General features: G+C 45.5%; 1 protein-coding gene across 5 annotated transcripts in view; it reads left to right on the top strand.

The window, feature by feature from the left end:
* Positions 1 to 16,096, top strand: part of Rel (nuclear factor NF-kappa-B family member relish) — a 112,895-nt gene that overhangs the window by 45,295 nt on the left and 51,504 nt on the right. For all 5 annotated transcript variants that reach the window (XM_089584801.1, XM_089584805.1, XM_089584803.1 and 2 more), the window contains exons 4-10: positions 386 to 540; positions 794 to 885; positions 2,589 to 2,738; positions 7,503 to 7,598; positions 9,322 to 9,419; positions 9,621 to 9,762; positions 12,919 to 13,092. In XM_089584801.1, coding sequence (XP_089440927.1) covers positions 386 to 540; positions 794 to 885; positions 2,589 to 2,738; positions 7,503 to 7,598; positions 9,322 to 9,419; positions 9,621 to 9,762; positions 12,919 to 13,092 — 907 coding nt within the window. The remainder of the gene's footprint in view (positions 1 to 385; positions 541 to 793; positions 886 to 2,588; positions 2,739 to 7,502; positions 7,599 to 9,321; positions 9,420 to 9,620; positions 9,763 to 12,918; positions 13,093 to 16,096) is intronic.

Consider the following 16,096-nt stretch of genomic DNA (forward strand, 5'->3'; position numbering starts at 1 on the left):
GTGCTTCAAACATATTTTGCTCGTTGTAAGTCACACTGAGTGCAAGTGTACATCTGTGTGTAATTGTTCTTGAGTTTCCATCTTGAGACCTGGAACTCTGTGGACAGCTCTAAATGTTACAGGCCGCCTTACGTCATTGGAAAGTGACAAGATTGATGCTGGCCTTATGAAGGTAATAACGTTGCAAGACATAAAACCTTTGTTAGTGATGGGACCAAAATGTCAATTTGAATGAACCGAAAGTTCAAATTAGCGGGGTTTCACTGTGTGACCGGTTAGTGGTGGCACTTTCACAAGCTTTTGCAGTCATGCTTTGAAGTGGCCATTGCAATGCATATGCGCTTCTAGATTTTTTTTTGTAACCACGTCTGGCATATGCCTGCAGCTGGAGAACTACAACCCGGAGCTGCCGCATCGCATCAAGGCCAGCCTGGTGACGGCCGAAGATGCTGCACGGCCGCACGTACATCGCATTACCATGCGGGGGCGAGATGAAGAGGACTGCTGCTACGTCACCGTCCGCGAAGATGGCAGGGCCATGTGCGTGTTGTCTCTCTGACTGTCTTATTATAAGCCTGCATGGTCGCCAGTTGTTTTTTTGCCACTTGACTAAAGAAGAAATGGCAAAAGAATTCCCTGGTAGACAGGCTTCTTTGTAGGAAATAATTTGTGAGCTTGGTTACTTGCTCTCTGAACTGAACAAGTTCGGTTCAGGTTGCTTTCGGATCCAGTTCTACACTTTTTTTATTATCCCTAAAGCCTGAATGCACATTGTGGCGTGTTGGTCTTGCAGCTTTCCCAGCATGTCCATCGTATTCCAGCAGAAAAAGACCGTTGCTGACATCCTTTACCGGCGCAAGATTGAAAGCAGGCAGCCTTCGCAAGGTCTGTACTCGCTGAATCTGTTGGCAGGGCATGTTGTCTTGAAACACTGGCTTTCTGAAAGTCCTTGTTGTTGATCACTGTGTTTCGTAAGTTCAGTATACGCGCACTTTGTGCAGTGTTCTAGGGGAGATAGATGAAGGTGTGCAAACCTATTTCTTGCTAGTGCTTTCAGTGTCAGGGTTATTCCACTGCTACATATACTACAGCAAATGCAGACAAAAAGCCATAGACTACTATAGGTTTGATGTGGCCTGTGTCCCCTTACGAGGCATGCAGTGGGAAGTGATGCATTGTACCAGCTTAATTTGTGGACTGTAATTACAACAAATGTCACTCTGACGAGAACAAATAACTGCTATTACAGACCACACAAGGTTAGTGCAAATGCAGCATGACGTACAGGTGCGGCCAGAATAATACGTAGCACGCGAAAGGTGGCCAAGCTAGCAGAAACTGCATCTTAGCGCCACCTATCAGCACAACAAAGACACCCCTGGCTATCCGCGCGCAGCGAGAGTGCCTGTTGCCGAGCCCCCCCTCTTTGCTGCAACCCTGCCGTTATCGCTGTTCGAAAGATGCTGAGCTGGTTCGAGCAACACCGCCAGGTGCTGCCTTCATCCAGGCGTGCTCACTTCAGCCTCGGTGTCGCGCATCGACTAAACTGCAAAGCGGTGGCCGCGCGGACTGAAGGGCCGAGATAACACGCAGTGCCAAAACGGCCGTCTTGCGCCCGTTTACTACGCGCGCCGCTCCTCGATACGAGAAAAGGGGCAACGAAGCGCATGGCGCTGTCAGCAGAGTATCAGTCGCTCATAGAGCAAGGGATTGCATGCTATGTGCTGTGATGTTGATAGGCCTGCGGAAAAAGTGGGTCCGTGCTACCGGCGCCATCTCGCCGCGTCCAAATTAAGATCGTTCCTGTCGCCACTGCTAGGCAGCGCGCATAAGCACGTTTCCGCTGCTCCGCGACCCTTCCTGTGCTCCGTATTATTGTGGCCGCACCTGTACATAATGAAAATGTCTGTGGAAGAAAATTCAGCAAAACCAGAAGTCTGTATTGCAGCATCTCACAGCTTTAGTTTGTGTGGTTTAGTTTGGAATTTTCTAGTGTGCTGTTTCATTTGGGTAAGATGGATGGCAAGATGGATCTTTTTTTTTTGTTTTGTTTTCATTCAGAAACTGATAAGATGGTGAGGAAATCTCAGTTTCGATGTCTAGGGCTTGAAATCATCTCAGAACTGTTGTGCTGCACAGAGCAGTCACAAATGGCTGATTTGAGGGTACGAAGACTTTGTGATAGATTGCCTAATTGACCGTAGCGAGGAGTGTGCCAGCCCATAAATACTAGTTTACAGTTCCCAGTTTCACTGTTTTAGCAGACTGACATAGCAGACTGGGATGTGCCCAAAACTGATTACTCCAGTATAGTATGCAGCTTCGACGTTCTGGATTTCTCTCAAGATGTCTGCATGCCTGCTGAGTCTTATAAGTTTGTCTGAATTCAGGTTTATGCAAAGCAGTCTTCGCTTTGTGTGCTTCCATTCTTTTTTGTGGAAAGAAAGCAGGGAAATAAAGTTCTGTTTTACCAACAAACCAAGCTCTAATCTGACGCAATATTTCTTGCTTTGTCTCAAGCATGTCGTCCTTCATGTGGTTGTTCCTTTCACTGTGCTGGCGGCTGATTGGTGCGCAACTTCTTGCAGAGGAAGCGCGGCAGCTTCAGACAGAAGCCAAGAAGGAGGCCGCCGAGCTGAACCTGAACCTGGTTCGCATCTGTTTCACGGCCGAGTGCTGCGAGCGAGGAGTCTGGAAGCCGCTCTGCGTTGCCTACTCAAACCCCGTGGCCAACTCCAGTGAGTCACCGCTGTGCATCTTTTCTTTTAGTAGACTGTTTTTTTAGTCCTGTGTTCTCTGCTTTTCGTCTGTGCATCTTCTGCCATGCTATGAATGTTCACACGAAACTGGAATCTACTCTAGACTGTTAGATTACCCCTCAGCAGCATGGCCAGTGTATTTTCTGCCTGAAAAGGGGGTTGCATCGCTCAGAAAATTTCAAGTCAAATGCCTGATTTCCTCCTTCATTACAGCTCCACAAAATCCAGATGATGGCCCATTGGCTAATTGAAGAATTTACAAATTTATCAGAAGTTGGTGCCCCCATAGTATTCAGAAAGAGTGCAGAGAACACTGACAGCTTGTTCTTGGCTTGTGTATTTCTGTACACAGCTTTATGCAGGCCGGCTGGGTGGCATGCAAATTGAGCGAGTATTTGCACCCGTCACACTGCTTTCTGCCGAAATAGTGTTGCCCTTGACCAGATGCAGTTACGTTGTGACTCTTAAGGAGCCTTTGCATTTGCCCAATTTGTTTGCTCATCCAAGTTGTTTTGTTATATATTTGTAATCTTGACATGTTAGCCTGTTGATCTTCCTGGACCTAATGCAGCACACTTGCAATAATTTAAACTTCGATGATTTGTGCTTTCGGTTAATGCAGACAAATTTCAAAATTTTGGTTGGCCAGATGTATTTTTTAAATATTTTAAAGCTGACTAACTTATACCGCAGTTTTGCCTAATTCAAACTTTTTGTCCTGATCCAACGCTTCTGGCACGTGAAAGAGCGGTGGCCAAGGACGGATACATCAGATTAACAGCGCCCTGTCGGCTGGAAATTCAGCCCTTTAAGAGAGGTTCTGGAGGGGGCCGCGTTGAGGTGCGACCGCCATGGCAAGCAGTTGTTCAAATGTCGCTCCTCAAGCCTGAATTGCAAGGCACACTGTTCTTCACGCAAGCTCTGAAATGCACACAATACGGAAGTCTTGGGCGAAGGTCGGAGGGTGCCCTTTACAGCATAGTTTTGTTTTCAGACCTTTGATACCAGCATGTGGCGATAACACCTATTGACGCCATTGGGCATCACCCCCCCGCTCTTTAGTCCGCGGGGTTCTTCCCGCGTGCTGAAACAACTGAGCGCTTATCGCTAGCTCTTCTTTGTGCGGTGAAGCCTCCTCATATATGGGTGGCGCTGCTTGTGAGGAGGCCCCGCTGCTACCACATCGCACCGTGAAAGAGGTCTGCTTGAATATTCCCTACAGTGAGCACGCAGTAAAGCTTAACGAAACCGCGAAAAATAGTCTTTTCTACGCAGTTCTTTTCAATCCTATTTGGGCGGTTTTCAGGAAGTCCGTTCAGTCAGTAATTTGAGTGTCAAATAATTCGAACATTTTTTTCGAGTCCCTTGGGAAAGCAGCGCATTACTGATAAATTTTTGAAACCACGCAACCGTTGGAGATCGCTGGTTGAATAAACAAATCAATGTCTTTTATCTATGTTTTGTTTTGCTCTTGGTCACATGCACTTGCATCATAATTCTCAAGGGATAACTGGCTTTCGGATTTGTGCAGTTTTCTTGCGTGTCCAAACTCTTAAGTAAAACCTTGTTAATTGGACGCTCGTTAATTTGGAAATACGGGTGGTTCAATCTGTTGGCTCAGCCCCGAGCAACGTCCATGTAAGTGTAGGGCACTGAACGTTCGCTAATCCGGACGCTGTGGGTCTCGCTCTGGTTCATTCAAACTGGCTCCTGAAGGGAGGCCGTGTGCAGGTATGGTCGCTGCTGGTTGGCGCAAAGCCCAAAAGCGAAACCGAAACTATGCAGTGGACTATTCTTGGAAACGGGGCTGTCCGTTTATGCGTTTATGCTGTCGCACCTGCCGAGGCGCGCACGTCTGCCTGCGACTGTAGTACATGGAACTTTATTTTTGAGTAGGGCTATTTTGACATCTCGTGCCACGCCATTCATATCCAGGTGCAAGCAGTTCGGACTGGCATGCCTCGGCAGGCACGATGACTATTTGGACGGCCCCGTTTCCGAGAACAGTCCACTGCATAGTTTTGATTTCGCTTTTGGGCTTTGCGCCAGCCCGTAGTGACGAAAGCTCGACCAGCCGGCATCAGCCAGGCAACCTAACCCAGTTGAGCACTGCTCCAGACACTGATTGCCGTTCCCCTCTGCCTCCTTTTTTTTTTTCTCGCGCTACCTTGGTGCCTCCAAGTCCTTTCCTTTGCCTCCGTCCGTGTGCTTCCGTTCTTTAGCCGGTACTTCGCTCTTGCCACGTGCCGTTCACCGTCTGTCCGGTGAAGCCTCAGGCACGACCCTCCATGCGTGCGACGATATTGCTTGTGATGAGTGTGACGCGGTAACAGCTGAGCTCCACTGTGTCACACTGTGAAGGATGTGGGAGTCCCTTACAGTTTTGGAGCAGTTCTGCTTTGATGCTCCTTACAGTCTGATGAAGCATTGATGAAAATGGGAAAGATAGTCTTTGCCGCACTGTTCTCATCAGAAAATCAGGCAAGCGCTGCCCAATCTTTCACCTAAGAAATTTAATATTGTGCAAGCAGTTCTTGGCAGTTCTTTGGGGTTATGTGATTATTAAAACTTTCGGATAATCCGAGCATTTTGCGGGTTTTCAAGTTATGATTGCGTCGAGAAAAAGTAAAAAAATGAAATTTGTATGCATAGGTATCGGTAAGGTACATCGCATTTAGTGTTGGAGCATATTGAGATGCTGTTCTGACAGCTCTGACAAAAATGTCCTGTTCCTTGAAGTTTGAAGTAATGAGAGTCAAGTTTAATCCCCTGAAGCTTTATAGAGATGCTGAGGACAACTCCGTCCAATTACTGTACTTGGTGACAATTTATTTTCTGGTTCTTTCTGAGTATGCTAACAACTGCCGGGCAGCAAAAAAGCCTTTTATGGCTGAGGAAATAAAAAATGTTTCCCACCACTTGATTCAAGCTCATGACATCCACACTGAGAAGAATTGGTTACCACTGTGTTGAAGTGAATAGCAAGGTAGCATAGGCCCTGGGATCCGTGCCAACAATCTGGTGTAGGCTGGCGTGGTTTACTTGGGTAATAAGTCGGTGTTTTTTTTTGTATTTGTTTTCCCAGCATATAAAAGCTTTGTTTTTTGTGTGCATGGTCTCTTTATCATTAGAATGTTGTAGTCATCATTAGAATTGTGTAGTAGAATGGTGTGGGCCAACATCAATTTGTCTGCATTGTCCCTGTAAAGCCTTTTTATTTCAGTTTCTGGTGTTTGTTAGCCTTAGATGCCTTTGTGCCAGTTAACTCCATCATTGAATCGATCAGTCTTCAAAGCCTTGATGTAGCAAAATCATTAAAAGGTTTTCCTGGGGCCTTGCTAAGTCTTGCTGCTTCATGAAGAGGGGGAAATCCTGATAACGGAAACACATCAGAACCTGACTGGTACATTCTTTTTCTGTTGTAGACCCACTTTTAATAAGGTGGTCATAGTCTTCCACATATTCAAGGCAAAGTAAAGCCCGCACGTTTCTCCACGTGCCACATGGAACATAATTGAAAACAACATGCAGGATGCATTGGATAACCTTTTGTTTGAATTTCAACGAAATAAATATTTGTGACTAGCGTTAGGGCACTCTGAACAGCAGAAGTGAGTGCAAAGATGATAAATAGTCCTATCACCTGTAACAGTAAAACCACACTGTTAAGTTTTAATGTGATATTGTTAGAAGCCTCATCGAAAAAAAGAAAAGAAAAAGACAATTCTCAGGTGGCATACAGGAAGAGCTCGGGAAGAGCAATCTGGGTGTCAAGCTCTACCAGTTGTGTCTGGCAAAGGCATCAAAAGCTTGAAATGCTATTGCCGACACATAATGTAATTACGTGTCCCTGTGAACTTCTCACAGGACTGCAGAAAAAAAAAACTGCGTACCAGCCTGTAAATGTACTAGCCAAACGCATGAAAAGTGAAGCTGTAGCTGTGGACTCAGTGCAGGTTTATTTTAACCTCAGTGCATAATGAAGTCATGCATCTCTGTCTGTCATGCTCTCTGATTTTCTGTGCATGCAACGCGCTCCCCTGGAGTTTGTAAGACCTTGTGACTCTTGCAATCATCACTCACAATCGTTCTGCATGCACAAGGATGCCCCAAACGTCCTGCAGTGGCTCTCCATCTGCTGGAAAAGATATTAGTAGAATAGAGCCGGTGGCAAGCAGAGTGTGCGCGTGTGTGCTATTTTTGTGGCAGCTGCATTACTCCTTTCTGTTAGACTCCAGACACTGCATACCTATTTTAGTACGTATGAGACAAGAAAAAATGCGGATAACAGTAACAGTAACTTCAGAGCAAACCTGCGCTGAAATTGCATCTCGCACAGTGCTGCCTGTGCGCTGCCTTTCACGGCATGGTCTCATTTCCATGTCTTCGGCAGTGCACACTTGCCTCTGCAGCAGTGGAACTGCGTCAACAGCTTTCAAAATTGCAATGTGCATTGGATTCTGCGGACGCCGCAGGGAGACTGGCCGTCAGCAGCTTAACAGCCAGGGAAGTCCAGCATCCGAGAACGTAACAAAGAGTTCTACTTTATCATAATTACATGTCAACATTTCGAAGCGAGACAGTAACGAATGGTTCTTAGTTTATGTTTCACCTCATTCAAGTGTTTTGCATGTCTTTGTGTCACTGGTGTCGTCCACAGCATGAGACGTGGAATGGTTTATACATATTAGGAGTTGGATTTCATGGATGTGTTGGCCCTTTGCTTGTTTTCCAATTGACCAGAGGCCGGGAAACTGAGGATTACCAAGGCAAACCGCAAGTCGGGGTCATGCCTGGGTGGCGACGAGGTCTGGATCCTCTGCGAGAAAATCAACAAAAGTGAGTGCGGTGTCTGGGCAATCTCGGGAGCAATGGGGAGGGTTGCTATTGCTGTGGCTTTGTATACAGCCACTGTGGTTTTGATTGGGAGTGAAATAGTTATTAGATGCCAGTGAGTGACAGATTTGTGCAGTGCGCAGTCTAGTCGAGGAACTGCGGTAGGAAACACTTGCTGGGGGTAGGCATCAGAGCAGATGGTCGCGATATAATAAATGTACCTTGGTGCCTTCCATTAGTTTGACCTTGCGAAGGCTGCGGTATTTGAATTAACTTTGGCTTTTTTTGCTAAAATAGTGTGCAATTTTGAGTTGCTGTTTTGCACTTGAACTTGCATGGGGTAGCATGATTTGTTTAGCACCAATGGGTTTGACAGCATCATTTTGCCTTTGAGGTTCTGCAAGAACAACATCATTCAGTCCAGTTGCAGTGTCCAGTGCACATGGGGGGGGACACACGGAAGGCGTAGAATCGGCTCATTTATTGCAAGTCATCAAAGCCGGCCGTACTGCCAGTTAAGCTGTGCATTATGTTGTCTGTGTGAGGCCCTGCAGGCTTTTGTTTTTTATATTTTTAAAACAGATGTCACACTCAGCAGGGCAGTGAAATGTTGTTGAGATCATCTTGAGGGAAACTACATTTGCTGCATAGTGTTAGGGGTTTGCAAGCACATTCTTTTGTTGTCATCTGAATGTGCTTGCAGGTTGAGTTTTGAATGCACTTGTGCTGATATTTTGACGCATAGTGGTTGGATATAATGCTGAGCCTTGACTATGCTGACCTCATAGTCCAGGTGCAGCTTTGGCACGTAAATGTTTTATAAATTTGTCTTTTTTCAAAGAGCAAGTCTGTTTTAGAAATAGTATGGCTAGGACAGGCTTAAAGGGCCCAAGTGAGCATAGGGCATTGCAGATAACTAGAGGTGGGCAGATTTCAAAGGTTAGCACAGAACTAGAGGAATTTTCGTGCATTGTCTCGGTGAATAGGGGCGTTTACCGTGACATACAGAGTCGATCACGCTTGTCTAGGGCGCTTGAAAGGTGCCAGTCAGGAGGGAATGAAGAGAAATTATGAAGTAGGTACTGGCTTTCATTGATAATGCTTGCGCTGGAGAGCAGCTGAATAGAGACGTGAACCACACAGGCGCCAGCGCCTTGCCGCTAGCAAAGCAGCTGCGAAAAGATTTAAGTTCATTTTCTCCACAGCACACCATCCGAGCACTCTAGACAGGTGTGATCGACTCTGTACCTGTATGGCAAGGTGGTGTTTTGGTACTCACAGTGGAGATAATGTACTGCTTCCATTTGAATTTGATTTCATTGTAGTTATTCTCACACCCCTTGTCATTGGTTCAGGCTTGCCCACAACTGTGCACGAGTCCAATCAACAGGGAGCGGTTGATGGTAAGAATGGGATTGGAGGAAGAGAATTGATCGTGTAATAACAGCCCTGGACAGCGTTGCGTGCCTTTGTCCTGTTTGTTGCATACAAGAAGATTAAAGCAAGCAAGCTCTGGGTACAGCGGGCAGTCACATAGAGAAAGTGTATGGGAAAGTAGAGGTGGTTCTTCTCAGTTCTTGCCTCTGTGTATGGCTAGAGATATGGGGTTGTTTGCGGATACTCACTTGGTTAATAAAATACGTGGCATTGAAATGCCATCTGTGCTATTGTGGGGCACGTAATGTGCCAATGCACTCATCTTGTCATCTCCTTCTGCACTCTTCAGAGGACATCCTCATCAAGTTTTTTGAGGAGGACGAAGAAACTAGGGAAAGAACGTGGGAGGCTCCAGCCACTTTCCAGGAATCGGACGTGCACTACCAGGTGAGCGCACACTCAGTCATTGCAGTTTTGAGCCACTGTTCATGGACAGAGTGCCAGCTGCAGAGTGGGGTGGCCATGGAAACAGCCCCCTGTATTTCTCAGCAAGGGTTGCCAGTCTGTTGAAGGTTGTTGCCTCGGTGGCGCTGTTGATGTGCAGACATTGGTTCCCCTCCCACCACGCTGTTTTTTTGTTCCTCCCAGGTGGCCATAGTGTTCAAGACGCCGGCTTACCGAGACACCAGCCTGCAGCGTCAGGTGCCGGTCAAGTTCCAGCTGATCCGCAAGTCGGACAATGACTGCAGTGAACCTTTTGAGTTCACCTACCTGCCCTGTGCACCCACAGGTCAGTGGGGATGTTTCACTTCGGTGGTCTTTTTCTTTTCTTTCACCTTGCCTCCACTTCCTGCCCCTGCTTGGCTGTGCTGCAGGTTTGTAGTGTCATGCAGAGGAGTTCACGTGGTACCCCGGCTAATGGGCGGGCTTTTCAGGGAAGCACAAGCGGCATTTTCCTTTACCATAAAGGGCAGCTAGGCGAACACGAGTCGTGGCAGGGCATTTCCTTGATGTGCTGAATTAGGTTACGACGTGTCCTACTTCACTGTGCGGTCAAGACCGTGGCACGTATTTCAGTTTTAATTTATTTATCGCAGGAAAGGACAGTGTAGTTCTCTTGTGGGGGAAAAAGGCCCACTTATGGGAAACACTGATGCTCTCGTTACATGACTGGCAGTGGCCAGAGCACATGGAGCATGACATGTAGCGGAAGAATGCTCAGCATAGTTAAGCTGAACACTAGTTCAAACTCGACAGAAGGTGCTTTCAGTTGTTTACGTCTTGACAGTTGTGTAACTTATGCTGAGTGAGACTGCAGCTGCAGCATTGCTCTCATGCCTCTGTTTTTAATGTCTGCGGTTTGCACTAATAATGCCTCTTCTTCTTGGCTTAGCAAGCCAGCCATAGGCACTGCTCTAATAAAATTTTTTTTTCACAGCTTAACAAGCAAGCTGCTGCCTTTGTACTATATTGTAGCTGGGGTCTAAGTGCGGGGCAAAATTTCCTAATTATTCTTTATTGATATCAATGATCCACATTGCATTCCCTTTGCTGATGGAACTGCACTTATCTCTTCACATAAATGTGTGGATATGTTAACATCTCAGCTGAATTTAGATCTCAACATGACTAACTGGTGCTCTAAAAATTTGACTTGCAGTCAAACCAGCTAAATCTAAGTTCATGGTCCAAAATTCCAAGCATGCAACCACCCAAAGTCCGCTTTCCATCAGTTCTCATTTTATACACCCTTCTAATTGTAGTTAATTGTTTGGTGCAGAAGTGGATAATTATTTAAAATTAAACATACGTGTTCTGTGCCTTCATTCTTGGTCATTCGGATTATTTTTTCACCTCTTGGGGTCAGACGTAGCCTTCTCACCTGTCCACACTTTCATCCAGAAGCCAGCAGGCTGTATCATCACCTGGTCTGATCGTGATGCCTGCATTATGCCATTGTGCTCTCAACTTAACCTTCTCCTTATTGCAGGTCTCATAAAACTCGGTCTCGGTGTAGTATTTGCCTATTGTACGTTAACTTATTTCCTTCAGTGCATTCACATGCGAGAGCTAAGTAACCATAACCCTATGAGTGTTTCATTTCAGAACAGTTTTTTACTCCAAAAAGTTCGTACTAACTGTGGAATTCAGATGGTTGGGTTCTCTCTAATCGTGTTGTGGAAATCGTGTCACCTTGCTGTGTTTTAAATGCAGACTTTGCTTGTTCCTTTTGGACTGTTGATATTCCATGGGGCCATTTTTTGAGCCTTGCTGTATCTTCACATTTTTTGCTTTGTCTTTGGATTCTTCAGGTGTTTTCGTTTAAATATTTTGTAGGGATGTGCAAATGTTTCAGTTTTCAAATGAAATCGAATATATGATTGGGAAGAAAAATTCTCCGAATATCGACTATCCATTCGGTTTTAAAAAAAAAATGAATAAAAAGTACATAGGCAAATCCTGATATCCTTATTTTTTGTAGAACAGTGACTGATCTTTGCAATCAAAATAAACAAAACTGGACTGACTCGGCACCACACACACACAAAAAATGATGGGCATTGAAGTGTATGCTGCTTGATCAGACATAATATAGCAGTATGCAATCTGTAATGTGGTCATGCAAGATGAAATGAAATGAAAGACGACAATTCGTTCAAATGTGAAAGCAGCCGCTGTTGTTCGGGAGGCATGACTCGCTGGGCTGTTGAGCGACTGCAAGAAGTTTCGTTTTTACGACGAGGCAGCCCATGGTTGACGCGATAACGGTGTGGCAGGACTCCATGCTTATCTTTGTATCCTGCTTATCTGATAACCTTTGTAATGCCACGGAAGGTTATGTGCAAAAAAAAGATGACACGAAGGCAGAAGACACGACAGGACGAGCGCAAACCTTTTTTGCGGCTCTCGGTAAAAAGAAGGGGCACGTGAAACCATTCTGCAATAATGGTTGTAGCAGCTGGCATACTGTGTCGAGGCTCGGATGCGGCCTTTTTATGTAGACAAGCCCGAAAAAAGCCATTTTATTTTAGGTGCTTTTGTTCATTAACTTCAACTCACCTTTCAGTTCAGTGTGGTTTTGTTACTTGAGTTACATTCACATATTTTTTTTTTTTTCTACTTCATGCCCACGGTCTCTACTCTCGCATATTACAGCTGTGGTCGCGTAACATTCAGGTGAATACGGTATATAGCTGCCTGATTTTTTATTTTCCTTTGTATTTCATTTCGAGAGGTCCCACTTCAGTGCTAAACTTTGGTGCCCCTTTCTGCATCTTTGTGTGTATTTGTAAGCCTTTGTGAGAGCCTTGTATAGCTTGAATAAACGTTCAACTTCAAAATGCAAATTTTTATATCTACCTCACCTTATCCTTCCGATGTGGTCAGAGATCAAGTGATTGAGTGCTCTAATTCCACGATAAGAGAGTAGAAGCACAATCTTGTTTTGTGTGTGTTTGTGAAAAAAGTGAGAAACGAGCACTGTGAGTGCTTGTGTCATCAGTTTCTCTCCTCAGAGAAGTCGCATTTGCTGACAGAAATTTTATGAGGGGGGGCTGATTATGCATTTCATCTTAGGCTAAAGCTGCTTGTTAATTAAGTTCATGATGAAGAGGAAGAGTTTATTGAACATTTCTTGTATAATGGCATGTTTGGCAACTTGCTTTGTCCGAAACGGATACTACAAATGTGGTCAGTATCTACAGAGCTGTTGGAGGGGAATTTCTCGGCTTGAATGGACAACTGTGGTTAGAAAGCGGAAGCACTTGTTACCTCCTTCAGTGTTTCTTTCCTAGGCTGTTGTGGTGATGGATGTCGCCTTGCGTCTTACCAGTGTGGAATTGCATATACGGCTGTGCAGAATAGCAGAGCTATGAGAGCATTATATTTTCTCGTGGCCTGGTAAGAGTAACTCTGGTGGTAACTCATCTGGTGTTGTCCCCCGCAGATGAGGATGTGCTGGTGCACAAGCGGCGCAAGATGAGCCAGCACGCGGCGGACGAGCCCCACCTCCCTGGCCTCATGGGTCCCCCTCCCCCCCACACCAACAGCAGTGGGGGGGGCAGCAGTGCCTCCCTGTTCCTGAGTGAGCCGCCCTTTAGCATGGAGGCCCCTTACCCAGGTGACACTAGCATGCACGGCAGGAAGCGCTACTCGGGGGACATGCTCGTGCCCTACTCGGACCAGCACCTGGCCTGTGCCCAGGCCATGCTCAGCCTCACTGAGGACAGCTGATGGTGATGGCACACTAGGCCCAAAGTAGCAGAGGGAGCCACTTGTGCTGGGTGCATTCTCTAGGTGGGGAACATGCCTTTTGCTAGCCACAGGATGTCGTGACAAGGCCACGGGGCAGTTCGGTGGTCAAAGGAGGGAAACTCTGTGATTTTGCTCTTTCTCATTTGGTGAAGAGCCAAGCGTGGTTTCTGGTGCACTGATTCTCTTAGTGCCTGATTCCCGATGATGGAATGGCATACATTTGCTTGCCCCTTATGTTTTGGGCTCTTTTTACCAACCAAGCACTGCCCTGTTCCGATTCAGGTCTGTGCACTTTGCAACTGCAGAGGAATCGTGCATTACTGTCCCACATGAACAGACCCTTACATCACCTGGCTTGTAACGTGGACATGGACTCCTGACGTGTCTGTGCTCAGATTTTGCTTAGAAGTGTGACATAGGTGGTGCAGTACTTGCTTGATTCAGTCAGGGTTATTTAAAAGTTTGCACAGATGCTAGACCAATAAGGTTCTTACTGTTATGATGATGATGTCACAGCCATACCCTTCGTAGCAGATAGACACCTGGTTGGACAGTGTCCGGCCAAAGGGCAAAAAAAAAAACTTGAAATGGTGGATTTGAAAGGGGGGGGGGGGCTTTGAACATGTTCTTGCCCATTTCAGCTACTTTGGTTGAAGGAAACATTGCACAAATTTACCACAAATTTTAATGACTTTTGGCTTTATTTGTGAATTGCAGCAGAGCATTTTATGTTCCACATCGTCTGTTTTTGTCCTTCTGCTACCAGTGAGAGTGTGCCCCCCGCTGCTGCAGCCTTTGCAAAAAAAATTTTTTGTTCCTAAAAAAAAAGTTGTGACTTCAGACCCATTCTGACCGAACTGAGTATGTACAGTGCCCAAACAAATGTAGAATTAAGCGAAATTGACCGTCAGTTCTCACTCTGTGTGAAATTTGAGCACGTACAAGTCAGCTGCTTGGCTGGCAAAAGCACTGAACCTGGTTTCCCTGATCAACACAGCAGTATTTCAGTGCTATCTTGAGTCATCTTAACGCAACAAGCATTCAGCACAAGTGGCTTTCTCTTGAGCTGTCAGGCGGATATGCACATTGCTTCTGCTAGCTCAAGGTGATGTGCTTCAATGTATCAGTGGTTTCAGAGGTCACATTTCAGCCATCCTACGTGTGGATGCACAGAAAAGATGGTGTTTGCAGCTCCCCATCATCAAGGTGTCATTCTCTGTCATGACGCTGACAATGGAATGTTGTGTGTTGTTGCCTGAAGAAGGGGTTCATTCGCTGAAAAAGCTGTCATGAGCTTCTTTGCTTATTATGCACATTGCAGTAGTCTGTGATAGGTTGGCACAGGTTTACCTTGCTTTTCATCCTTGAGATGCTAGAAGCGCACTATGTATTACAGTGTTTGAAAGCCCACTGCAAGAATTCTTTTTTTATATATATAAATGAACAGACCTGGGCTCTGCTCACCAGTGTGTGGTTGGGCTTTGGTTTCGATCAGCTGACACAAGAAATGGCTGCTAGACATAAACCGCAAACAAGACTGTAATACTACTGAGTCCCAAGGGACATTTGAGAAATTGAAGCAGCTTTCAGAAGTATGCTAGAATATTCTGTTTTTCTGTTCAACAGAACAGAAATTTTGGCCTGCTGTGCTGTGTGACAGATTACAGTAGAACTTGGTTGATATGTTTGACACCATACGGTATGTCTACAGCCGACAGAAGGTGTGCTAAAATACAAGCATAAGTGCGGAGGCTTTTTCACTGTGCATAACTGGGATATCTGAAAATGACTATGATGCACTAACGTACAAGCAGACTGAGCCTCTTGGGCATGCTATGGAAAAGTGGTGGCAGTGGCACTGAAGTCTGGGATCCTGGCTTCTGTCACCCGTACTGCTGGCGGTGGAGTTGATTTGCTGCGGGGTATCCTTCTGCACTAAAAACAGCGAAAATGCAGGTAGAAGTCATGCAAACACTAGAATACATCTTAATACCTACCACCGAGAAATGCAGATCAACCTTATTAGAAAGTGAGCTTTGGTGTAGTACTATATCTTTGTACAGACTATCGCGCAAGAATGAGTATTGGGGAAAGCACGCCATTCCTGTTATTGGCATTCTTGGGAACCGCTGTGCCCGAGTGGAGGTTATTTCGCACCAGTCATGAGTCTCCTGTGCTATTCTTTTTCCACTGCAGCTGTACTTCATTCTTCAGCTGTTTTCGAAACAATAGTGGCTTTGAATCATTTCAGTCACACATTTTACCGAGTAATATGTATGTTTTCCTCACATCTTTTAAAAAAACATATCAAACGTCTACTGTATTATGTATTTTACGTGAAGTAATAGGAGGACAACAAAAAATTGCTGTTTCTTATTACTCATGTGGCACAGCAGCAGTAAATGTATTGCTTCGCAATAATAAATCAAAAAGGTCATCAGCGGTACCTTCAGTAATTTGTACTGTCAGCGTCAGATGAGATGTAAACTAGACATTTGAAATGGGAATAGCTAGACGAGAACATTTCATTTAAGAGAAACTGAATACTAGCACATTTGATTTTCACTTCGATGACACGAATACCGCTGTGTGGAAGTACTATTAATGGACATCGCCTGTATATCTTCTCCAGGAGCTAGCATTTTTGTGTCCTTTGCGCTCACGTTTCAGTTACCCTGTGTGCATTTCATTTGATGCTCACAGTACATTTTTGGTTGCTGCATTGGATTATCGCTAGCCTGTCGTGCCTTCCTTGCTCGGACTGCTTTGGTCTGGTTGTACGTTGTGAAACAGGTCTGATATTTCCAATTAGCCCTGCTAAATTTTGTGAGAAGACCTGCCCAGTGAAAAATGCATTAGAGTGGTTACTA

This window comes from Amblyomma mixtum, chromosome 3, assembly GCF_055824585.1.
Source record: "Amblyomma mixtum isolate Tamu chromosome 3, ASM5582458v1, whole genome shotgun sequence".
Lineage (NCBI taxonomy): Eukaryota > Metazoa > Arthropoda > Arachnida > Ixodida > Ixodidae > Amblyomma > Amblyomma mixtum.